Here is a 27,768-nt window from a genome sequence, read left to right on the forward strand (position 1 = left end):
CGAAATTAAGTGGAGAACATAAACCTGAAAATTACCCAATTTCATATCTTTAGGCATAAAATTTATTTGCTTAGTACTCTATGGTAACGCATTTGGTTTTAAGGTACTCGTTCAGTGCATCTTGACCTGTAACAAAACGAAAAAAATTAGTAAATAATTCATTTTCATTGTCCAAGTACTGTCTTTTGTAGTGGAAACCTGTGTCAAAATCCTCATTATCGCCTTCGCCTCGTTAAAGGCTCCAGTATATCCAAAGAATAACAGAATGATCGAAAGGGGAAACATTGCGGTCCTTGATTAAATTTACTAAGTGACTGGGCAAACAAGTCGCGCATATTTTTATTTATTTATACATTTATTGATATTTTATTTATAAGTGGTTATGTATATACATATATACATATTTACATTTTATTTCTATTTAATGATCACACTTCCATAATCGTGATACTAATGATGGTATTAAAATATCAATATGTGGATACTTTTCAATTTAGTGTAATTTAGTGCATCTAGAATTTTAGCGCCTCACCTAAGTCTTTGCCAAAGCCTGACTGCTTAAATCCTCCAAAAGGCGCAGCGACATCGGTCTTGTTGTAAGTGTTGATGAAGACAGTGCCGGCTTCTATGCGCTCAGAGAACTGCATTGCCCGAGACAGGTCTTTCGTGAACACGCCTGAGGCGAGACCGTATTCCGTGTTGTTCGCTCGACGGATTACGTCGTCGATATTCCTGGGAGGCAATTAATTGGGTTAGAATTTAACAATGTGCAGGATTAATACTGTTTTTGAGATACAGTTAAGGAAAGCTATCGCTAGGCTAGAGAAATGCAAAGGTACATACTTTAGTACAACCAATTAATGACAATTTTGATGAAAATTCTTGTAAATTTCACCTTTACGTGTTTTTGTTTTTAAATACCTATAAATATTGAAAAGCAGAAATTATTGATAGTGTTGAAACAAAAAGCCGTTTATTTTTGGTTGTGTTATTATAGAGGTACTATAGATAGACGGTACTATAAGTCATTTCGAGTTTGTGGTTCAACTGTACTGTCCAACTAGTTGGGCTACGACGTCTCAGTAGAGATGGTGCAACTAACTCTCTTATGTCTATTACTCTTGTCTTTAAACTCATGGTTCAATTGAATTTATTGAATTAGGTATATTATAATGAGTTCGCAAAAAAGAACGTGTTTTTGCCACTAGCTAACTTTAAACAAAAAAAAGATCTTTTTTAAATTTTATATTGTCTATGGTCATTAAATTTTAAAACGGTCATTCTCGGACTAGTCTTCGCTACCTGATTTCCGTGGCAATTTTTATTACTTAAGAATTCCATTTCGTGTCGTGCAATGTATTTTAATATTCGAGTATTGTATCGTGAAATATTATTTAATAATTACATGAATATTTAAACAATAAAAATTGCCACGTAAATTAAGTAATGAACACTAGTCTGTGAATGACTGAAAGGTATACTTCCGTCATTGACTTACAATTATATGGACGTCGGGTCCGCGCTAAAAAGTGTCCGAACTTATAGGGCGTTAAAATCGTATACAGAGCGCCATTCACATTCTAGTCTTCGTTTGTTCGACTGACAGCGAAGTAAGCAAAATTAGACAGTACTGCGATGACATTACAATTTTGAATTAAACGTTTTAGCTTTTCCATATTCCTTGAAATGTCACTACGTTTAAATAGGTTGAACTGGGACATTTTTTTCGTGGTTTTTGTGTTAGACCCGTCGTCCATTTATTTGTAAGTCAATGACTTCCGTAAATAAACGGGAAAGTTTGAAGTATATAATTTCATGAAAAACGTCCACGACTGGTGAATCGTAACCGGTGTCGTATTTTATTATAATAATGCTAAATTATACACATCTTTGCGAAGCCGCTAGCCGTGAAACACGATTGCAGTTAGGTCGGGATGTGTCCCAACATGGGCTATGTTGGGACACGTACCAACCTAACTTACCTTCGGGTTTTCACTTGTTTGGGTCTTTACAAAATTCTTCCAATGGACACGATTTGGATAAATAGTAAAATTAATCGATACTAACTTGCTGCTGAATTTGCTGATAATCATAATAGGGCCGAAAGACTCTTCTTTGGCGAGGAACATGTCGTCTTTGACGTTAGTGAAGATTGTAGGCTCGAAGAAGTATCCTGGCCGAGACAACCGCTTGCCGCCGTATACTAACTTGGCACCTTCTTTTACGCCCCTTTCGCAGAACTGCGGGTTTATGAAATTATTTATTATAGAGTATGTAGGCGGTGATGGCGGTGGTATTGCGAGTAAGTGTAATGGAGATCATTATAGTAGACATAGAAATGAGATTCCAATGAAAGTTATAAATTATATTATAATATTTTTCCACTATAAATCCAAACAAAACCTTTCTAGTCATAGAAATCTATTCTAGATGTTTATCGTAACGGCGGTCTTTTTTAAAAATTTCTTATTTCGATAAAACATATTCTTAATGAAACAAAGTAATTAACAAAATAAGTTGATGTCACGATTCGTGAAGAGGTGATGACGACAGTTCACATTTTTTTACGATATCAAGTGACTGGACGAACTAGTCGCGCGCCTGGTGTCAAGCGACAGGCCTGTCGATAGCAGTTGCAGTGCCACTCAGAGCTTTAAATCGCAAGTTCTAAGGGGCACTGCCACTGCGTACGTCACCGTGAGACATAAATTGACTTGAATCACACCAGCACCCTTCAAAAAGTATATAACTCGTCTATCTTAGTTTCATTTACATTTTTTTGATCCAGGTTTAGTTGCTTTAGTATCTACTCATTATTACTCCTAGCACAGGAACTTTCCTAGCTTGCTCTTAATGAGATATGATTTCGAGGCGGTGCTTTAAAATGTAGAATAACTAACCTCAAGGAGCTTATTCATATGAGCTTTATGGTTCTGCGGGCCATGTGCCGTGCCCCTGTGCAATGGGTCGCCGATAGCAATCTTCTTGGTCTCAGCGACGACACGGCGAACGAACTCGTCGTGGATGCTCTCCTCGACAAATAATCGCCCGGCAGCTATGCAGTTCTCGCCCTTGTTGAAGAATACTGACGCCATGCCCTGGAAAATTAATAAATGGTTGTAATAATCTGTAACACTCCTTTTGCACATTTGAATTTTGAGTTATATGTCGTGGGCTAAATTTGAAAACCTCGTCTAAAAAACTCTATTTTTGGACGAAATTTTTTACTGTTCAATCCAAGATTGGGCAATTAAAGCTTAAAATATTATTTGTAGACCCTGTTTTAGTTATAAAGTAAAGGTATATCACACATTGTCAAACAATTATTTCCAATAATTCTGTTTTTTTGTGTTTATTCAAAAGTTCACATTAATGGAGGTTACGAGGTTTATGAAGCTAGCCGCCTATGTGTAGCGTACGTACATTTATAATATATTGTAAAGTTATTATCTATATAAGATTGTATATTAACTTTAAAAGAATGTAGCAAAAACATCGAATTTGCTAAAAATATAGAATGAAAGAAAAGCATCAACACTCAAACAAACCTTTTTAGATTTAAGAGTACCAAGATTGTAAAGTATTTATAAGTATAATTGTTAACTTTAATTAAAATAAAAAGCAAATTTTTATGTGGTTCATCAACGGAAATCAATATGGTATAATGATAGATATTTTTACGATTTACAAACAGATTGTTTCAGTTCACTTTTTATTATTATGAATTTAAATTACTTAATTTGACTTATTTATCATTGTATCAAACTAGATACAAAGTTCTGTAATTACTATACATCAGTAAAATAATTATAAAAATACGTAGAGGCAGTTGAGAAAATCGAGCACATTCGGGATCGTTTGTAAACTACTAACAACTTCCCATGACTATATTATTAACATCACAAACAACAACTTTCTGTCCTGAATTACTGGAAAAGTCCTTACATTTCTGACAGCCTTGTCAAGATCACAGTCCTCAAAAATGACGAGTGGCGACTTGCCTCCCAGCTCAAGCGACACCTTCTTCATGTTCGACGCACACGTTTTCATTATTACCTGTCCTGTGAAAGAATATCCATAATAATAAAAAAGAAGAAGCATTAGAATATAAAAATGAAATTCAGCTTGTAATGGAGACTACACTTTCATTCTGTCCAGCTTGTTATACCCATCTTCATAATAATATTCCATGTGTCTTTTCGTACTGACTTATAACATATTTCCGCTGCCGAGCACGAGTCTCTATGGCAACAGTTTTAGCCTATAGGTTACGCGTTTGAAGTTCACGCGTTTTCGAGAAATTATGAGTAATTAATTGGACATGCAGAAGTAGTTAACTAGCTTCGATTAATTAGCAGGTTTCGAAGACTCAATAGTGAAACCCCCTAGATAATCTAATCTACAATCTCTTATATAGGTTATGTCATGCACAAACCAGGACCATCATCCTATCAGTACGCACTCTGGGTGCCAGACATGGGTGATAGTCAGAATGGCGGGTACACCTTAACGGATTTTGACAAATTTAGTATCAAAAAATGTACCTAAATTGTACTATTTAATACCTGTGTTTAAATAAATTTACCTCCATCAGAACGAAGTTATAGCAATATCAAAGGGAAAACCGACGTATTGACAGTCAATATGGCGGGTGTACCTCAAATTAACAATTATTATTTAATAACATTGACTATAATTGTAAGTCAATGTTTATAACTATAAAAACTTATTATACCAAAAAATTGTACCTTAATAGTACTCAATCTGCTGGTTAGTTTCTGAGATATGAAATTAGATTTTAGAGTAGCGTGTGCAACGAATCCTGACAGATTTAGTACGAAAAAAATGTACCTAAATTGTACTATTTAGTACCTGTGTTTAAATAAATTGTAACTCTATCAGAACGAAGTTATAGCGAAATCAAAATTGTAAATATTGTCGTAATTTTTTTTAAATAAATTTTCCGCCATTTTAGGTGTTTCGGGTTCGACGCTAATATAGTTAGTTATTCTGGTACTCAACGTCTGTGTTCTACATAAATAAGTGAAGTAAATTTGCCATAGAGCTAGGCAGGTGTTCATGATATTTACCAATTTCAGTGCTTCCAGTGAACCCGAGTTTCCTCACAAGCGGGTGTTCCGCCAGCGCTTGGCCGGTGACGGTGCCGGAACCAGGGACGATGTTGATCACGCCAGCGGGAATGCCTGCCAGGACAGACAGCTCTGCGAACTTGAGGGCCGTTAGAGGACACACCTAAGGGAAAAATGGTATTTTAAAGTATTAATTTTATAGTCGTACGCCTGTTCACAACAAGTGCAGTGCCACTTAGCACTTTAAGCAAATCACAAAGATCTGAGGGGCAGTGCCGCTGCGCCCGTCACCCTGAGACCAGTTGAAAAGTCCGATGTGGCTGTAATTTCATCATAGCGTTCTTTCAAATTTCAATAATCGAGAAAGAAAATATCAAGAACTGGAAGTTAACTTATTGGTTAGCATACTGGGTTAAAAGCACGAGAAGCTTGACAATTTAAACTCAACTCTATGCTGTTTACTATAAGAGTGGTCTAAAATTTGATTTGCTCTTGATTGTATTAGGTCTAATAATCTAGTGTTCGTCTAGAAGAAATCGTCTGCCGGTTTTGGTTTTTATTTTTTTATGATACTAAGTGACGGGGTGAACAAGTTGTGCGCTTGATGGTAAGCGACACGCAAAGATCTGAAAGGCACTGCCATTGCGCCCGTCACCCGACAGACGTTGAAAAGTCCAATGTACCTGTAATTTCACCCGCACCCTTACCGTTCAAAACCGGAATGCAGTAATGCTCACATTATTGCTTGGCGGCAGAAATAGGTAAGGTGGCAGTATTTCACTGGACGAACTCTTTTACAAGGAACTCTAATACAACTAAATTTGTATTCAATTATGTACAAAAGTAACTTTGTTACTAATCGGCGCTCGGCCGAAGAATGTTTGAACAAGTTCGTATTATTTATATGATTTTCATGTTATAAAACCGCTTTTGACGTACGATTTGTTTTTTCAAAACAAAGCAACGTTTCGTGCTCTTTGTAAATCCCACGGTCACGGTTGACTCAGCTAGTCGATTCCAAATAAGTTGATTTGATTATTTCATGGAACAGCTATTACATATATTTAAATACGAAGGGATGGCCACGCCTTGAATAATCTACCCTAATAATAATACAGACGTTACTTGATGAAAATATGCATTAGATTTTATTTTTTGCCCCAAATAGCAAAAAAAATTTGCTGTTTCATATTCAACCCATTCACGTCCCACTACTGGATATGAGCTTTCTCCAATAAGGGGGTCTCCTTCACTTTTCCACGGGTCGTGAATCTTCGATATGCAGGTTCATTAGTGAGAGAAATTGTAATTAGCATTCACAAATGTTACTGTGGCATCGTGAGTCTATGAGGTCATTAAAAAAAAATGTAACACCTGTTGCGGTTCTTGCACCACCTTTTCATAAACTTCTTTTAAATAAATTTAAAGTAACAACTGAGGGAGAGGTAAACGTAGTATTTATAGTAGTACGCTGTCTTAATTTGACAAATAATCGGCAGAAACAATGTTTAAATGACAACACCATCAAGTGTTTGATAAATATTAGTACGAATTAGTGAATGAAACGACAAAATTGCAAAAAGTTTGCCAGATTACAAGCAGAAATGGTGGCTTAAAGTTTTTACTTTGACAAACAATTAGTACAAACGGGTTTAAATAGTAACTGAACCTGAAAGAGAGAATCTGTTTGTCGAAAGACTGTCATTCGAATTACTCAATTAGCCGGCAGAATTTGTAAATACAACCTCTAGTCAAAGTAGCTGGTGTTACATGCGCTATAGAATTACTCTACATTTATTTATATATAACCTTTCTCCTTTTACCTTTAAAAGTTCTAATTATTATGTACGCAATGCTTACGGCAGCGGGTTTCATGACGACGGTATTGCCAGCTGCGAGACAGGCAGCCATCTTCCATGATAGCATCATCAGAGGATAGTTCCATGGTGTGATAAGTGCGCATACGCCGATTGGCTCCTTCTTTGTAATTGTAAGGTTCCTGTAAGGTTATTTTTACTAAGTTATTATATTATTAAAAAACGAAACCCCAAATTTGAGTATTTTTTGGGTGGAATGTTTTATCTATCTCAGGTACTATAAGGACAATAGATTTATTATAACTTTAAGTGAGTATATTTATTATTTTGTGATATCTTTTGGAGGTACTCGAGACGCGTCAGACAAATATTACGATTAAAATGTAGCGAGTTTCAAAAAGGTAGGATCTGAAAAACAGCTTAAGCTGAGACTCTATCCTTTTTATCTACACAATATCTATAAGTGATGTTATTTACGACTAAATTGTTTTGTAAATGTAGATAAATAAAGTTCTTTATTATTATTATTATTTAACACGTATTTTATATTTATGTTTTCCCTAAACAAAATATTTGAGTTACATTTAAATAGATTCTTTATACGTGAAAAATATTTAGGAGGTTTATAAATGTCCTAAATTTCTCTACTATCAATAAAATTATAATAGATAATAGAACATTGCAGCCTGATAATAAAAATTGTATAAAAAGCTTTTGCACGTTTATTCAAGGGGACTTTATTGTTTGGTAATATATGAAGGGTCATTATGGTTTCAACATTTATATCATATTATCTCGAGATACTAGCAATGCATATTAGACAACATCATATCGCACTGCTATTAAAATAGTGTTATAACTCAAAATATGTGAAATTCAAGATGATATCGCATTACTAATACAATAGTGTATGACTCAAAATATGAATTTATTCAGTATAGCTGAAAAACGAATTAGTCGGTTCCCGCGAGATTATTATAATTTTTTTATAGGTTACAGTTTATTAAACATCTGAACAATTTCCTACTTGCCAAATGGAAGTATATTTAAAAACAAGTGAAAAATAATTTAATATTTTTGAGTGAGAACTGGTGTCCTGAACTAGCTCATAAAACGTTTGTCTAATTCTGGGTTAAGTGTCAAATTTTAGGTTTAGAAATGGTATAATCTTAACTTTCACATTTTTTGAGTTATAACACTATTGTACTAGTAGTGTGATATCATTGGTGAACATAAAATTTGATTCCCTATACTTCAATAAAACCGTCGGTCGTTAGAATATTGTAAGAAACAATAAAAAAATACTTATTTAAAAATGAGCTACTTCTGACCAAAAAAGTCCTTACGCAAAAATATGAAATTATTTTTTCCCTTATTTTTAAATATATTTGGCAAGTAGGACATTATTTAGATGTCAGTTACAAACTTTAACCTAGATATATATTTTAATGATCTTTTACGAGAAATGAGTAATTCGTTTTTCATCGGTTCTGAAAAAATACACTTTAGAGTTAATACACTATTGTACTAACGGTGCGATATACGTTGCTCTAATCAAAGTAAGTAACCGAAAAACTTTTTTATAATATCAAGTGGCGGGACGAACAAGTCATGCGCCTGATGGTAAGCTACACGCCTGTTCATAACTTGTGTTATAGAAATCTAAAATAACGGCGGTACCACAAACATCCAGATCGGAGGCGATGCAGAACAGTTTTTCTACATTGATCCGACCGGGCGGGGATCGAATCCGGGACCTCATAGATGACGACACCATGAAAACCAGTATGCAAGCAAAACTCAATCACGGAGGTCATCAATGAATGTTGGACAAATATATAATGTACAGTAATTATGTATATCTTACCTATTAGGTCGTGCATGGTTAATAGGAATAGTGGAGCCCTGTATCTTGTCGCACCAACCAGCGAAGTACCGCCACGTCTCTATGGACATACCGACGTGGGTTTTGAGTGCGAGAGTGTACACGGCACCTGAGTCTATCGACTCTATGGTCGCTAGCTCTTCTTTGTGTTGCTCCATTAGGTCGGCCAATCTGTTAAAAAATAATAATAATAAAGCACACGTTTATAGCTAGGGAAACCCAGTATCGCGGGTGCCATTTACACATAGATAGACAACCACAAATTATACCCAACAAGAGAAAAAATGAAGGCCAGACAAATATTTCTCCCAGGATGGTAACCTTTTGAACACGAAGGCAGTAAATCTTTTTTTGTAACTAATTTGGGATCATTAAATTTGCAGAGGTTTGTAAAAATAAATAATAATAATAAGCCCGTTACACCAAGTACCAAGTACCAAGTATCAACGCACACACTCAACATAGCCCCGCACTAGGGAAACCCTGGTCGCGGGTGCCACGGACACACACATAGATAACCACAAATTACACCCAAACTCACGAGAGAAATAAATGTAGGCCATACAAATATTTCTCCCGGCCCAGGAATCGAACCTGGGACCTCTGCGTGGCAGTCCGGCATGGTAACCGTTCGGCCACGAAGGCATTTCGTGCTATTAGACAATATATATTTGACAATATCACATACGACGCTTCGATCCCAAAGTAAGTAACTAAATCACTTGTGTTATGGAAATCCAAAACAATGAGACGGTAGCACAAACACCCAGCCCCGAGGCAATATAAAAAAATAATAGTTTCTACATTGACCCGGCCGGGGATCGAACGCGGGACCTCAGAGATGGCGACACCATGAAAACCGGTGTGCAAGCCACTCGACCACAGACGTCGTCAGACATATTTATTTTTAGTTTTTTACCACTTTAGGGTGGTTTGTGTTAATATTAGACACGTGATGACTACCATCTCAATCAACCGTGATTATAGGAACTGTGAAGGGTCCGAAACGTTGAAAAAACAAATATACGCGATTTAGATCCTAAAAAATAAGTTTCATTTCCAATGTTATAATGTCGATTAATTAATTTTGGCTAAATGCGTTGCGGAATTCCCGAGAATGCTAATTGTAATCTAATAATTCTCCGGAAGTCACGCGACCGGTTGTTTAGCTTGTTTGTATGTTATACAAATGACACAAAGTTCATTATAACAACAACGCAAACACTCAACATAGCCCCGCACTAGGGACATCCTGTATCCCGAGTGCCATGGACACACACATAGACAACCACAAATTACACCCAAACTCGAGAGAAACAAATGTAGGCCATTCAAATATTTATCCCGGCCCGGGAAAAGAACAAGGGACCTCTGCGTGGCAGCATGGCAACCGTTCGGCCACGGAGGCAGTTCTGCTATGGATACGAAAATTCGCATGTATTCCGTTCTTCAGCTATGTAAACTGAGCTCCATTTGGAGTATAAAATAAATAAAAAAGTAAATTACTTTTATTAACTTACTTGAACAATAATGCAGCTCGCTCCCTAGCGCTGATCTTGTTCCATTCACCCTCCTCAAACGCCTTTTTCGCAGCTTTGACAGCTCTGTCCACATCACTGATAGACGCACATTGTACCTTACAAATCACACTTTCATCGGTCGGGTTCACTATTTCCATACTTTTACCGCTATCAGAATTAACAAACTGTCCATCAATAAACAACTGGGTAGGGAATTTTATTCTCATCTTATTGACACCCATCTCCACGCCTTCGTAGACAACTTCTTTAGCACCATTACCGCCTCTACCTATAAACACAGCTGCGGTACAGAACTCCTCAAAAGTTGTATTCATGTAAATATCTTCATTCTGGAGTTCAATGTTTCCCAAATCCTTGACTTCTTCCACCAATCTGACAACGTCCATGGAACCAGCGCCTGATTCGAAGAAATCTGTTTCCTCTTCAATATCGATACGTAATATCGCTTTCCATATATTGCGAGCGTTCTCTACAAATTGTTTTTCTTCTGGTGTTAATTCTAGTGTGACCTTCTTGTTGTTTGCTTTGAAGAAGTTTTGTGCATTTATCATTTTACCATTCACTTTTAAACGTTGGATGTTGAGCTGAGGAGTTATAAATTTAAATGTAAGGTTTAAAGGTTTCAATACAGTTACAAGTGAAAATATGAGAAAATAGAAAATGATGCCAGTGATAGCCAAACATTTTCTATTATCTTCATTTATAAGATGACTCTACAAGCGTATCTATTATTACTTAATCTGTTTAATGAATGATATTGCTTTGCAGTGGCGAGACGTAACACTTTTCGTTAGTAAATCCGGAGTAAAAATGAACACTTACTTTAATAAAAACCGTAATTCGGTTATTCTCGGACTAGTGTTGTTGCTGTTTAACTGGCTTCGTGGCCTAATGGTTACCATACCGGACTGCCACGCAGAGGTCTCAGGTTCAATTCCCGGGCCGGGAGAAATATTTGTATGGCCTACATTTATTTCTCTCGTGAGTTTGTGTGTAATTTGTGGTTGTCTATGTGTGCGTCCAGGGCACCCGCAACACAGGGTTTCACTACTGCGGGGCTATGTTGAGTGTATGCGTGTATGCTTTATTAGTGTTCACTACCTAAATCACGTGGCAATTTTTATTATTTAAATATTCAAGTATAATATCGTGTAATTATTAAATAATATTTCACGATACAATACTCCAACATTAAATAATATTGGACAATACAAAATCGAATACTTCAATAATAAAAATTGCCACGGTAATTAGGTAGTGAACACAAGTCCGAGAATAACCGAATTATAGAAAAATGGCTTTGATCCGGCTGGATTCGAACCAGCGCCTTCAGCACTAGCGATGCGCGATTGTGAATGATTTCGATATTCAACTTGTTAGATAGTAATTATCTTGTCATTCGGATGACAAATTAATAACCTACTAATTTTCGTATTTGGTATTAAAGTGGCAGTGGGCGGGGCACATAGCTAGGAGAACCGATGGCCGATCGAATGGCAGGGCCATTCGGTATCGATAATCATTCGACTCGGGTCGGATACGTGTGCTTGGATTCGACTTAGGCGAATGATTTGCCTAGTCTAATGATTAGTGTACATTCAAAGTCGCGCATTGCTATTCAGCGTACCGTGTGTCCGATGTTCTCCCAGCTAAACTACGGAACGAATCTACAGATCTTACGAATTTTTCTATGTGCTTGTAGCAGATCTTCTTGGTTTAAAACGACTATGACGATGATATTCAATAAACTTTTCAGTAGCATAGCTCCTTATGAAAGAGTTCGTCCACCTAACCTATTTCTGCCGCCAAGCAGTAATGTTAGCATTACTGTGTTCCGGTTTTGAAGGATAAGGGTGCTGGTGTAATTACAGGCACATTGTACTTGTCCCAGAGATCTATGCAATTTAAAGCTCTGAGTGGTACTGCAACTGTTATGGACAGGTGTGTAGCTTACCATCAGGCGTACGAGTTGTTCGTCCCGTCACTTGATATTATAGAATAGAATAGACATTTGTTGCAACGCCACAACACATAGATACAAAAAAATATTGATAGCACTTAGACAAAATATTGATAGTAATTAACAAAATTTAAATTAAAAAAAAAAAGTTGATATCGTAATTATAGGTAGGTTTAATATTAATTTAACGTTATTCCACTACAACTCGAAGTGCACCGGGTTATATTTTTACTAATATCTTACAGCGGAATCTTACGAATGTATGATAGTATTTTAAATTGAGCGCGTAGGTTTCTGAGTGAAAATATAACCCGAATTGATGACGGCTTTACCTGGATCCGGTGTTGTGATTGGCTGAGATCAAATGGTTACTATTAGAGGTTACTACGCGTGTATTATTAAATATTTAGAAATTTGGAATCTTAAATTGCATTTTTTAAAACTTAAGTAAGTTATTTTTTTACAATATCAAGTGACCGCACGAACAAGTCGTGCGTCTGGTGGTAAGCGACACGTCTGTCTATAGTAGTTGTAATGCCACTTGGACTGTTAAATTGCAAAGGTTTGAGGGGCACTGCCACTGTTCCCGTCACCCTGCTATATAACGGGTGTGTAATGGAAGATATAACAACAAATAATCTATTTTTACTTTGTATAACATCATTTGATATAATATCTAAGGATATAATAAACATTCAGTATAACAAACGTTAAGATATAATGATTAGGTGACATAGTGAACAAATGGTATAAGTACTACCAGTATTAAATACTATAACACAATATTTCGTTTTACGACTAGCTGAAGCGCCCTATATTATGTTGATATTTTTTTTTTATTTCATTAAATGTAGTACAATCGCAAAATATAATTATTAAAACTTTGATAATAAACAGAATCTTTGATAATAAGCAGAATATTTAATTGCATTAACCTAATCTTAACGTACAGGAAGACGTCGAACCAACTAGCAAATGTAAATAAATTCGGTTCATTCACCTTTGCACCTAAACACCACTGGAATTATATTTATAAAACATTGTACTCAGAATCTGAAGTGTTTATATAAAATGAACATTATGCCGTCGGATATTAGATTAAAGTTGTTATATCAATAGTCTATTATACCTACCCAGGGACCCTTTAAATTATGCAAGAATATGTCAAATGTCTGTATACCGTAAATTAATTATGTCTGTTGAGCGTTATGTCAACTAAAAATATGTCATTTTGGGGTTATATATTACGAACCCCAACCGTTCACATTACTGCTTGGCGGCAGAAACAGGTAAGGTGGCAGTACTTCCCGGGATAAACTCTTTCACAAGGAGCTCGACCTTTAGTTAATTATGTGATGAAGTATGCGCGCTGTATAGTACAGTCTTTTGATAATATTTATTATCAAAAGACTGTACTATATATTTCAGGCAAACGGTGGGAATCCAGCTATATGGACGCCTCGCAATTGTTACTATGTTTCGTCTTTTGAATAAATAATTACCAACCTTTACTCCATCGTTAGCGGTGATCAGGAGACCAGCGTCATGCACCACCGCAGGTCTTTTCAATCCTGGTATCACCAGCTTGTCTCCTTCCATTTCAAACTCTCCCTCCCATAGAGCAGAACCGAAGAATTTCACCTCTATGATTGCTTCGGAATCTTCTATAATTCCTTCTTTTGTTTGTGGTTTGATGATACAAGTTGCGCCGGGAGAGGAGTCCAGACCTCTTATGAAATTGTGTAGATCTTTGCCAGGTTTTGACCAGTCGATCTGTAAACAAAAAAGAAAATGGATATGTGGTACAGGATATGTGTTGTTCTGTACTATATACACACACCAGGAGCACATCGTGAGTAATTATTTAAAAAAGTATGTTAAGGTTTAATGCTATTTAAAAACTACAATTAAATAATTTATTGAGTAATGAAAATTGTACTATCTATATAGTGTCTGAATTTTTAAATGACAAATCTGTAACTTCGTTGTCTAATTGTTGGCATATTATATACATATGTTATTTTTTTTATAATATCTGGTGACGGGACGAACAAGTCGTGCATCTGATGGTAAGCTACACGCCTGTTTAGCTTACCCTTCAAAACCAGAACATAGTAATGCTGACGTTACTGCTTGGCGGCAGAAATAGATACTGGACGAACTCTTTCACAAGGAGCTCTAATGCTACTAAAATTAAACTAAAAAAAATATAATAAAATGCTACTAAAATTATATTAAAGTAGGTTTATATTTGTATGTTATTTTCATATATAAAAAAAATTATATTTTTTGTTTATCATGAATAAATATAAAATAATTATTATATACTTTAGTATCATTTAAAGTAATATTATAGAAAAAAACTAAAAATGGGTTACACCACTTTTGCACTATAGCTTCTTTTATTTCGATGTTATTCATATTATTATAATTTTAATATCTAGGTAACATTTTACAAATTATTACCGTTAGAGTGGACTCAAGTAATTAGTGACCATAGAATAATATTTACTGACTAACTAATTAAATCCATGTGTGCACACCCATGTGATATTATTAAAAAAACATGTACCTTTAGATATATATATATAAAGCATACATACAATACCTCTAGTCGTAGTCTTTCACAATGAGCTCTACCGCTACGAATATATTAGTATATTTTATATTATTTTATAGAATATATAGTGGATATTCTACAAACCTGATGCGTCTCTGGTTTGAACAACGCAGGGTCGTAAGTGGCTCCCTCTTCTGGTTGGTCGATTTTAGGAGCCGTGCCGTTGGCGACCATATTCACAGACTCCGCTAAAGCCTTGATGCCTGAAAACAATATGTGTAATGATATAAATTGTCTAGGCTATGACAAGAGAATTTGCGATTTTGAGTGTAATTTTACAGCAGTTTCCGTCAGGACTAGTGATCGAGATATTTGGATGCTTAAACGTTGACTTTTTGTCGAAACAAGAAAGCGACTTCTTAAAATATATTTTTAGTTCTTTTAAATCCCGAGATGGCGAAATAACCAATATGTTCCGATGTTAAATATATAATATTTTAACTCACTATAAGCTTTAAAGGTCTCATAATGAAAATCACCAGGAACACATCGTCGGCGTTGGTAAAAAGTTCGAAAGCGCCATTTCGAACAATTTTTCAGTTTTTTTACATCCTTTTTAAATTCAATTTTAAAACGTAAACTTAATTAAATCCAAAATTGAACAAATTGAACAGGACGTAAATATTTTAAAACAGTCGTTAAAACCTAAAACACGGAGCGTGTTTTAGGTTAAAATGATTTATACAAAACACGGACGACATATAGTAGACATGTAGGTGAGAGATAAAGAACTTTATGTGCCAAATAGTAATTTTTACTACGGAGCGTTTCTTTTTTGTAATCAAGTGACGGGACGAACAAGTAGTGCGCCTGATGGTAAGCTACACGCCTGTCCATAACAGTTGCAGTGCCACTCAGAGCTTTAAATCTGCAGGGCACTGCCACTGCGCCTGTTACCCTGAGACATAAGTTCACAAGTCCTATGATTTAGATTTATTTATCATCTTGTAAACTTTACATTATTATATACAATATATTGTATTACAAGAATCGTTACAAATAGTAATAAATGTTACATTTCATAAAATTACAAATATCCAGTACAAGTTTTGTACTACGTAATTTTAACATAGTTAATGTAGTTATGTGAAATAATGTAGGAACATATTAAATAATGTGCTTGTAATTTCACCAGCACCCGTACCCTTCAAAACCGGAACACAGTAATGGTGACATTACTGCTTGGCGGCAGAAATAGGTAAGGTGGCAGTACTTCCTTGGACGAACTCTTTCACAAGGAGCTCTACTGCTACTAAAAAAGAAGCGTTTTAAAGAGAATGATATTATAGTCAAATAAAATGTGCTATGAGTCGGTACAACCTCAATGGGCTTTGGTTGATTCCGCATAACAGTGAATGTCGAATCAATATCCCTTTAAAAATATCTATTGTAAAATTGATAACTATACGGTGTAAAAACACTATTCCCAAAAATGTTCACGATAAAAAAACACACTTACTGCGAAGTTTTACAAGACTGCTGTATTCAAAAGGTACTTTACATGTACCAATGACTTCTTTTTTTACATCAACTGAACTAAATACAACACGTATAGTATACGATGTACATTTTTCAAATAGCTTTAATTTGGTTTGTGAAAAAATAAATTCTGAAATAAAACCAGTGTCCCTGCCCCTCGATCCGCGCAATAGAACAGACTCAGTACAGAAAAAAATTTAATTCGAGCTAAGGTGGTATCGACTCTTAAATAAAAAAGAAACGATGATAGGACGCAATGTCTTTTACCATTGCCTAATTTTCAGCATTCTAAAGCAATATTTGTAAAAACGTCTAAATTCCAAAAAATGGTCCTCGTTTACCTCTCACCTACAAATGTATATAACATTGTCAAATTTAAACTTCAACGATGGTACTAGTTTTTGCATTTCGTCGCCTTACTTTCAAACTCGTATCTTAAAGCACAAAGTTACCGGAATGCAAAAAATGGATTGTTTGTACAAATTTTGCAGGCTGATTTCACATTACATTTCCTTCATATTCACACACTGGCTTGTTACCTGTTTTTAAAGTAATGCATCCAAATTGACACCCTTGATAAGAAATTTAAAATAAACAGAAAGTTTTGCCATCTCTTGAATGATCACTCTTTATAATATACGAGTTTGAGAAAGTGAGGCATCATGTGATAAAAGTTAATGTAAATTTTGCATCCAATTAGAAATAACATTTAAAACTTAACAATAACAGTTTAATTTCCTTCAATCACGGTTTTGCGCGGTTTCTTTTTTTTATACATGATTCTAAGTGACGGGGCGAACTAGTCGTGCTCCTGGTGGTAAGCGACACGCCTGTCCATAGCAGTTGCAGTGCCTCTCAGAGCTTTAAACCGCAACTATTGAGTGGCACTGCCACCGCACCCGTCACTCTGGGACATAAGTTGGCAAGTCCCATGTGCTTGTATTTGTACCAGCACCCTTACCCTTCATAACCTCTTAGATACAAATAAGCAGTCTATGTTAGCGAGCAACCGAGTTGTTGACTTTCACACTAGTATGACCATGATTTGGATAAATTCTGCATTAAGCGTATAATGTCGGACGAATCTGTCTCAAATTATGTTTATTATGACCAACCTTCAGGATAAAGATATTTGTTGTAAAGAGTATCAACGGTGTCGTCAAGGGTTACGGGGAAGCTCCTCTGCATGAGCACCGGGCCGGTATCCAGTCCGTCGTCGGCCCAGAAAATTGACAAGCCACATTCTGTGTCACCTTCGATCAGAGTCCTGGAAACGTTTAGAGCGTTTAAAGACATAATTATGTGGTGACACGGAATATTTATAGAGTATCCCCTCCCTTCAGGAATTATTGTACTTTAGTCTATATTGTTATATCGCACCCCTCATGGAGGAATGGCATAAGTTGAGTTAAGTCAAAAATGTTTATTGTTCCATTAGATGCAGAAAAATATAATCCCACATCGTGGCCGTTTCCCTCAGATCTTTGCGATTTAAAGCTCTGAGTGGTAATGCAACTGTTATGGACAGGTGTGTAGCTTATTATTAGGCACACGACTTGTTCGTCCAGTCACTTGATATTATAAAAAAGAAAAGTACATTGAATTTAGAATTTCGAAGAGGTGGCCAAAATGGTTGGATATGGTGTCGGGGGTACCAATTAGGTACTCTGAATCTTAATAGGATCGGAAAGTTGACTTGGTTTCGTAGTAACTTGTAAAGAAAAACAAGATCTAATCTATCCTTACGGTGTTTTATAATTGTAAGTAAACAGGGAGGTATTAGCAACTCTTTATGCGTATTACTTGATGTCTAGACTTATTGCTTTAAATTCAATAAGTCACAATAATAGTGTTAATGGATTTGTTAAGGTAATTTAATACAATACGGATAAACATTGGTTGAAAGACTAAAAAACAATTTATCAACATACCACGAGAGATTCTAGACTATTAATGATATATTAGAGTAGTGATAAGTGATATGATAACTAATAACCTAGTACCTCTACCAGCGTTGTTTAAGATCCCTTCACTTGCTTCGACAATGAAGAAAACATATAACGCACACACTCAACATAGTCCCGCAATAGGGAAACCCTGCGTCGCGGGTGGCATGGACATAGACAACCACAAATTACACCCAAACTCATGAGATAAATAAATGAAGGCCATAGAAATATTTCTCCAGGCCCGGGAATCGAACCTGGGACATCTGCGTGGCAGTCGGCATGGCGACTGTTCGGCCACGGAGGCAGTTAAATATACGGAAACATTTTACTTCACTATTAGAAGTCTTGTGTAGTCCTCAAAGCTCCTCCTTAGTGGAGACAATTACTCAGCAGACATATTTGTTTCATGAGTTTCAGGAAGCTTTAATTTAAATTTAACTGCTCCCGTGACCGAATGCCACGCGGAGGCCCCGGGATCGATTCCCGGGGCCTCCGCGATAATATTACGCACTCCTCATGGGAAAACAGCATAAGTGGAGTTAAGATAAAAACGTTTATTGCTCCATTAAATACAGAAAAATATAACCCACATCCACTCCAATTCCTGTAACCTTTCGACTAATATTGTAGATAGAGTTACAAGAATTGGAGAGGATGTGGGTTACATTTTTCTGTATTTAATAAACATTACTTATTATTTATTTAATATTTATCTAATTTTTCTGTAAAGCCATTTATGCCATTCTTCCATGAGGAGTGCGATTTGTATGATCTACGTCTATTTCTCTCGTGAGTTTGGGTGTAATTTGTGGTAGTCAATGTGTATGTCCATGTCAGTACAGGGTTTCCCTAGTACAGGGCTGTGAGTGTGTGCATAAAAAAATGTAAATACATATGTTTACTCACCAATTAATGGAAGAAGCACCTCTGTGCCTTGGCAATAGACTGGGGTGGTAACAAATACTCTGATATTTGGGGTAGTTAATCACTTCCATGGGGATGAACTGCGTGCAGAATGGGAGGACATTGAGATCAGCGTTCACCTGAAAAAAAAAGAAAAACATATTCTAAGTCCATTTTTGCACTATTTTAGCGCTAATATGTAGGAGGTTTTTTTATTTCGGAGGCATTTGAAATTTTTAATAAGCAACAACAATGAAAGTCACCTTCTTTAACTTTTTTTGGAAGAGATCGTTAATTAACCTTAAAATCCTTAAAACCTTATTGCTAATTAGCAATGCGGTTTTGTGTACATTATAACTCCTACGGAGCTAGCGTTGAATACTCTGGGTACTAGAGGACTCTGCTGAGGCTTTACTTAATTGTTTGGCTGAGTATTCAACACCTGTAGTACCTTTTTTTTTTTTTTCTGTAGTACCTGCGTAATTAGAGATGGGAAAAGCTGCTTCTTTTTTAAACGTTTAAGCGTTATGCTTTTTTAAAAAAAGCGTGTTTTTTTTTAAACGCTTTTCCACTTAAACGCTTTTTAGTTTGACAAAACCGTTTAGAAAACGTTTAAGCGCATAGACTTTTATGTTAAAAAAGCTTGCAACGTTGTGTTGATAGCGAAACGCAAGAGCAGACCACTAAAGGTTTTAAGATAAGATTTTTTGTAAAAAACGAGTTATATTTTTATTTATGACATAACATTATTATATTAACATTTTGTTAATTGGCGTTTAAAAGCGTTCAAAAATAAAGTTGTTTAACTTTTGTAGCTGTTAACCGTTGAAATGGAAAAATGCTTATTTTGTTAACGTTAAAAAGTACGTTTAAAAAGCGTGCTTGTAAAAGCGCTTTTCACTTAAATGCTTTTTAGTTTGACGCTTAAAAAGTCTTTTAGAAAAACGTTTAAGCGCATAGACTTTGTTATGTTGAATTAATTTGTTTAGGAAACATAGATGGCGCTATTTGAAACTTAGGCACATTGTAAAAAATTAAATTGTTGAGTATCTATAGAACTGAACAGTGATAACGCTTACGCTTCAAATGGACAGCGTGCTTTTGCGCTTATTTTAAAAAGCAGACAGTTTTAAGTGATTTTCGTTTAAACGCCCACCTCTATTCGTAATTCTTTTCGTTGCTCTGTTAAATTAACCATGTTGGTGTTTTTCTGGCACTTTTCTTACTATAACTTTTTTTTATATAACGTCAAGTGACGGCACGAACAAGTCGTGTGCCTGATGGGAAGCTACACGCCTGTCCATAACAGCTGCAGTGCCACTCAGAGCTTTAAATTGCAAAGATCTGAGGGGCACTGCCACTGTGCCCGTCACTCCGAGACATAAGTTGACAAGTCCCATGTCCCTGTAATTTCACCAGCACCCTTACCCTTCAAAACCGGAACACAGATATGCTGACATTACTGCTTGGCGGTAGAAATAGGTAAGGTGGCAGTACTATCCTGGACGAACTCTTCCACATGGAGCTCTACTGCTGCTACTACCTTGTTTTGTGTTATTGGTTGTTCTATGTGATGTCTTAATATGGTTTTAATAACATTTTAGTATATTTATGTGTAAAGGATCGTATAATCTTTCGCTTTACAGTTTTAATATGAATTTTTCAACTCTTTAAGCAGTGAAATTAGTCTTTAATATAATGTTTCTTTGTAAACATGAATATCAACAATTACAATGTGTGAAACGAAACAATCTCGCCTTACTAGGGCATCATAACAATTATCACGTCACGAGATAGTAGCGTGTTTAGAATAACGTCACAATTTTAGGGCCTTTGGACTTAAGTGCGAATCACGATAATGTGTTTTATTTTGTTGTAATTTAGCCTCTAATCAAAAACAAGAACAGAGGATATTTTTTCCGTGTTGAGTTCAGTAACAAGTTCACGTTTCTAAGAGCCAATTAAGGTTCAATTTACATTGCCGCGGAACGGAATGGAAGGCAATATTTGGAGTCTGTAAGCATATTTGTAAGCTTACTGAGCTTTATGCCAATTGTGTAATGTAATAACCGACGTTCATTATGCTATGCTATTCTCTTCCATTCCATTCCGCGGCAGTACAAATAGAACCTAAGATTTAGCTTCTCCGTGAGAACACTTGCTCAAGCCATATACGCAATTGTAAACGTGTTACTACACTTTTCATCGCGAAATCAGCTTGAGAAGATCATAAAGGCTTTATATCCAGATGAGAGAGAAAAAGACGCGCGAATCGCTTACGTACAAGTGCCAACACGAACGCACAAAGTCTTCTTTGCTCTTATTACATGGACATAATTTTTTTTTAACACTAAGTGATGGGACGACCTAATCGTGCGCCTACGACACGCTTATCCATAACAGTTGCAATGCCACTCAAAGCTTTAAATCACAAAGATCTGTGGGCCACTGCGTCTGCGCCCGACACCCTGAGACATAAGTTCACAAGTCCCATGTGCCTACCTCTTTGAGGGCCAAGCCTACAAAATCAAGATAACAGTGTTCAAGACCTAACATCCTTACTGTATTCCTATCTTATAGTACAAGGAGTTTTCTGTTTGCGACTAGACAATTGTTATTATCTGGCACAAGTATTTCATTATGTATTATTGCACCACATAATGAATAAAAATAGGCCGAGAAAAATTAAAAGAAAAACCAGATATTAATATTGTAATTATGCTCTTGAAGGGTATCATATAATTATGTAGCAGTAGAGCTCCTTGTGGAAGATTTCGTCCAGGGAAGTACCTTCACTTGTCACCTTACCTATTTCTGCCGCCAAACAGTATTGTGTTCCGGGATTGAAGGGCAAGGGTGCTGGTGAAAATTACAGGCACATGGGACTTGTCAACTTATGTCTCAGGGAAACGGGTGCAGTGGCAGTGCCACTCACTCAGATCATTGCGATTTAAAGCTCTGAGTGGCACAGCAAATTTATATGTATCGCTTACCACCAGGCGCACGACTTGTTAGTCCTGTCACTTAGTGTCATAAAAAAAAGTTCAATTCAATGAAAAACATTGATTTCCTATAGACGAATAATTAAAAATTCGTATAAGTACTTTCGATTATCATCATGATACATACGCGTGTAATAAATATCAATGGAAGTTAACCCATAGTTTATCATTTATCACCATGGACGGATGGCGTACGACCTATGATTACAAGGCGACACTCAAGTGAATGTTCCACTTCTGGTTAACCTACTTTAAAATTGTACTTATGTACATTTGAGATGTAACATGTTGTTTATAATTAGTTTCGTAGAATTCCCTGCCTGCAGACTTATTTCCTGAACGTTATAACTTGGATCTTTTTAAGGCGAGAGTGAATAGGCATTATTTAGGTGTGCATGCTCCATGGTCTACCGCATCGCCACTTTCTATCAGGTGAGATGGAGGTCAAATACGCACCTATATATTTTATTTAAACAAAGTTATGTTTGGTTGTATGTCGTAACTTTTAAATAAATTTGTTTTTAACCTGTTACGCGTCCTAGCGGCACACGGTATCCTTAAGGATTTTAGTGCAGTAGCGCCCTAGAGCTTTGCAATGTCTCTAATGCGCAGCTGTGTTTTCATCAATTCATCCACCATTAAAATAAAAAATAAAAACCACCATAAAATAAAAATATTTTTTTATTCCTTTTTAATAATCACGTGACGGGTTAATAAGTGCCAAACAACCACATTTGTTACCAGTTTTTAAACTAGGAACTTCCCTGTATTATGAGTACAGGGTCAAGAGCATGTGAAGCTTGACACTTAAGATTTAAATCCAACTCTATGCCGCTTACGATAAAAATGGTCCAAAGTATAAAGTGTTAAGCCTTACGTGCTCTTGACTGTACCAGACAAAGGAATTCGCTCTGAAGAGTGCTTAGCTCTGGGTAGTGACCCAAAACACTCAAACTGGAACCAATTTAGTTAAATTTCCTAATTAATAACAACTATTCATTAATAGTAATTGCCTTCGTGGCCGAACGGTTACCGTACTGGTCTGCCACGCAGAGGTCTCGGGTTCGATTCCTGGATCAATATTTGTATGGCCTACATTTGTTTCTCACGTGAGTTTGAGTGTAATTTGTGGTTGTCTCCATGTATCCATGGCACCGGCGATACAGGTTTTCCCTATTGCGGAGCAGCTATTAGTGTGGGCGTTATTATTTTTAAATTGGTCCCACCGAGAATCGAACCCGCGACCTCCTCATCCAGCACCTACAGTGCAAAACGTAGTCCCTTTGAAGTCAACAAAGATTATTTGTTTCCATTTTACTTTATTATTCTATATCGGAAAGATATTAGATATGTTTTATATCTAATGGAAAGATACGGAATAAAATCTTTATTATTATTGCTATTTCCATAAAGTCAATGTAATATGGAAAAAACTGAAGGAATGCAATTTTACTATCAGTGCTTTAGTTTGTTTTTAAAAATACCTTTGTCGTTTTATGACAATAAATGACTTAGTAAACTGCATCTATTTTCCTTATAACTAGTTAGACAAGACGTAGTTACTTATAATCACTTTTAATAATACGGTATAACGGTTATTTTGCCGTACTTTGCACGTAACTGAGTGCTGTATTGCAAATCGTATAATGACTGCTTATAAGAGACAACTAATACGGCGTAGTTTCTAAGCTATGTACAGATTTGTTGAGGAATTCTAAGAACTAATTTTTACTGACATCATGCAAATGTATTATATATTGGGCTATTCTTTGGTAACACAGCTCCGTTCAAACTTTTAAATTTCTATACTAAGGTTGCTTGGAAGAAATTGCTACTTAGCAATCAAACTGCCTGTTGTAAATTAGCTTATTCTGTGACTGGGGTTTTATGTTGCCATTGTAATTTTTTTTGAACATCAAGTGACGGGACGAATAAATCGTGCGCCTGACTGCAAGCTACATGCCTGTCCATAACAGTTGCAGTGCCACTCAGAGCTTTAAATCGCAAAGATCTGACGGGCACTGCCAAAGCGCCCGTTACTCTGAGACATAAGTTGACAAGTCCCTTGTGCCTGTAATTTCACTAGCACCCTTACCCTTCAAAACCGGAACACAGTAATGCTGACATTACTGCTTGGCGGCAGAAATAGGTAAGGCGGCAGTACTACCATGGACGAACTCTTTCCCAAGGAGCTCTATTGCTACTGAAATGTGCTTTAAACAGAATAGTTCATTTATTGACAGCAAAACAAGGAACAGTATGCGTGCATAAGATGTGTTTAAGGTGGTATGTCGGTATTAATTTCTATTTAAATCGCATAAATTTTACTAAAGTTAAAATTTTTCTACTTAAAAATTTTTTTTTTTCTACTTATATATTATGCGGTATAAATCCTAGTATTTTATTAGTACAAATATAGAAAACTATCGGACTTAATAAATAACTTAAGTGAGCGAAATATTTTTTGCATTACACGCTTCAAAGAATAGGTACTGAATTTATAAAGAGGAAATATAAAACTATTTTTTTTAATTAAAATCGCTCATATTAGTTTTTGCAATCAAACCAACCTTTCGGGGTCTTTCGATATCCCATGATCACGGTTGACTTGGCACTGTAGGATTTGTAAAGTACCCGAAATATTGATGTAACGAACTGCAGCAGATGCTACAAGTCTTACATTTCATAATCTTTTATTTTTAGTGTTAAAATGTATTTTTGGCGCCTTTTCTATTGTTTTGTTTGTTTTACTCGTGCATATATTATACTTTGTTTTTAAAAAAATTTGTAATATATTTATTGCAATCGTGTGGTTGATATGGCGTACATTAAAAAATTTGCAGTACCTTAACATGAACCCTGCAATCTTAGCATGAGCCCGAAGACAAGAGTAGTCTCTTCTCCGAAATGTCAATTTTCTCTCATAGACAAACGTTATCTCTTCTTGGAACTGTCATCAAAGAAAAGATAACTTTTGTCTTCGGGCTCGTGCTAAGTGTGCTGGTAGGGTATCGAAATCGAATATAAAATTAAATAAACAAACTCAATCTAAACATTCACTTTACATTGTCATATTCATTACTAATTATATTTTATGTAACAATTATTAGTTAATTTATTGTTGTTCTTCGTTTATTATTAATAAACTATTTTATTTTAAAAACTCTCGCATCGAATACAAGATTTTGAGATAGTATAGACACTTAAAGTTACGCAAATTTAACTTTTCGTTGTCCTGACCACAAAAGAACCATTTTTGCGAATACAAAGTTTTTGATGTATTTATGATAGAACCAATTAGAAAATGATATTGGTAAATCGGAAATAAAAATCATGTTACATGGCGTAATCACGGCTCACCAGTTTGTACTTTAGTAAAAACAATATCAATATCAAATATCATTGGGCCAAATTCATACAATTTTATTATTGTATGAAATGATCATGATTGAAAAATTGGTGTGCTTTTAAGAAAATATTACGTAAACTCTAGATATGACCTTGAATTTTGTATATGAATGTGGTTTTTTATAATACCAAGTGACGGGACGAACAAGTCGTGGGCCTGGTGGTAAGCTACACACCTATTCATAACAGTTGCACTGCCACACAGAGCTGTAACCGCAAAGACCGGAGGGGCACATCCACTGAGCCTGTCACCCTGAGACATAAGTTGACAATTCCCCTGTGCCTGTAATTGCACCAGCACCCCTACCCTTCAAAACCGGAACGCAATAATGCTCACATTAGCGCTTGCCGGCAGAAATAGGTAAGGATGGAAGGAATGTAATAGCAACACGTGGTACTTACAGATATATACTGCTCCAGAATCTCAGGAATCACTTTTCCTTTCACTCTCCATGTCTTGTACTTAAAGACAGGCCTGGCGTGCTCTGCAGCTATTGTGGCTGTAACAATTTTATAGTTTATTGATTGAGAAGCGGGAAAAAATGTTTTGCTAAAGGAAATGGTTCATGTTTTTTTATAATACTAAGTGACGAGCAAGTAGTGCGCCTGGTGGTAAGCGACACGCCTGTCTATAACAATTGCATTGCCACACAGAGCTTTAAATCGTAAATATCTTACTGCCACTGCGCCCTTCACCCTGAGTCATAAGTAGACAACTCCCATGTGCCTGTAATTTCACCAGCACCCTTACCCTTCCAGACCGGAACACAGTAATGCTCACACTACTGCTTGGCGGCAGAAATAGGTAAGGTGGCAGTACTTCCCGGACAAACTCTTTCACAAGTAGCTCTACTGCTACTAAATAAAATTATTTAAAATTAATATGTATTTACTAGATAAATAAGGGTTTTATAAAAATATACTTAAGAACATTGTCTAAAAATTGTGCTAATTTGTTACATGATAAAATAAAAGTGTAAAATGAATTGTTTATAAATAAAATATCTAACTTTGCACATAATTTTTATAAGTAGATATTTCTTTTTAACTACTATAGAGAATCTGCTAAATTTTGGTTTTCAGCTGAAACCTGCTAGTTATAAATTCACATTTATCGTAAAATTTGAAAATTGCCCTGTGGTTTAATGAGGTGTCGCGCCGTGAGAGTGGGTAGATCTGGTTTTGCTGATCCCAGTTAATACGTTAGTAACTCAATTTAATTAAAAATGTTTATTACACTAACTAAAACGTGGCTAAGTGATAAAATCTTGAGATATCATTTAAAACCATAACCCAGCTTTAGAATATTGAAATTGCTTATAAATAAATAAATAAACTGCTTAATGATATTTCAGCTATGCATAGTTAGGGTAAGTTCTAATAAGTCGTGCACCTTAACTAATTTTAACTGTTTTTAAAAGACAATTTTGTGGTCTATCTTTTGCTATTTAAAACGGATATTTGATCATTTGTCACTTATCAACATTTTAGTTAGTGGACGGCAGTGCAGTATGGTGGTGTACAAAAAGTTTCCAGAAATGTTTACTTACCAAGAGGATCTTCCCGGTTTCCTTTATCCAGTACAGTGAATACTCCAACCACTTCATGACCGTCGCGTTGCAACAGCTTGAACACTTCAGCTGCGAACTGGCTCTGCCCGATGATAGCTATGCGAAGCGACTTCTTTGGTGACTAAAAAAAATTATAGGAGTTTAAGTAGAAATACATTTTATAAAAATTATAAATTGCCATTTTTGCACTTTTGCTGGGGCAAACTATACGCATGTTTGTCGAAACAACGAAAATTAAATGCCCTCTAATAAAAAATAATTTAAAAAAAATAATTCATTTAAACCTAATTTTAGACAAAAATGCAGCAATAAATGTAACAATTAAAACGTTACAACTGATTATAATCAATAAAACTCTTACCTCTTCCGGTATAGCAACAGGTGGCATTGTTGAGTGTTATTATGAGTAACAAGTAACAAGTAAAAATAAAATTGACAATACAAAACAAAATGTACTCAGGTCCACCGTTCGGTGTTAGAGCGTGATCAAACTAACGAGAACACGTCAGCCCGTTTCTATTTAACGGGCCTTGTCTCCAGTAT

At 35.8% G+C, this 27,768-nt stretch overlaps 1 protein-coding gene across 1 annotated transcript; it reads right to left on the bottom strand.

Annotated features, from left to right (window-relative positions):
• Positions 1 to 27,768, bottom strand: LOC113225928 (cytosolic 10-formyltetrahydrofolate dehydrogenase). Its single transcript, XM_026458399.1, has 16 exons — positions 27,587 to 27,768; positions 27,205 to 27,346; positions 26,057 to 26,154; positions 19,248 to 19,384; positions 17,508 to 17,659; positions 14,998 to 15,116; positions 13,800 to 14,066; positions 10,313 to 10,917; positions 8,775 to 8,963; positions 6,951 to 7,089; positions 5,091 to 5,253; positions 3,946 to 4,061; positions 2,901 to 3,098; positions 2,068 to 2,240; positions 533 to 732; positions 1 to 126 (listed from the first exon to the last, which is right to left on the bottom strand). Exons 1-16 carry the CDS (start codon positions 27,611 to 27,613, stop codon positions 71 to 73), a joined length of 2,781 nt encoding a protein of 926 aa, XP_026314184.1. The 5' UTR covers positions 27,614 to 27,768; the 3' UTR covers positions 1 to 70.

Source organism: Hyposmocoma kahamanoa, unplaced genomic scaffold (assembly GCF_003589595.1).
Source record: "Hyposmocoma kahamanoa isolate Upper Pololo Valley unplaced genomic scaffold, ASM358959v1 180, whole genome shotgun sequence".
NCBI classification, from domain to species: Eukaryota; Metazoa; Arthropoda; class Insecta; order Lepidoptera; family Cosmopterigidae; genus Hyposmocoma; species Hyposmocoma kahamanoa.

Coding starts and splice junctions, on each gene's coding strand:
- LOC113225928 (XM_026458399.1), bottom strand. CDS start 27,613: ATGCCACCTGTTGCTATACCGGAAGAG. Junction 26,155..27,204: donor AAACCGGGAAGATCCTCTTG/GTAAGTAAACAT, acceptor AAATTGTTACAG/CCACAATAGCTGCAGAGCAC. Junction 127..532: donor AGGCTTTGGCAAAGACTTAG/GTGAGGCGCTAA, acceptor GTTTTGTTACAG/GTCAAGATGCACTGAACGAG.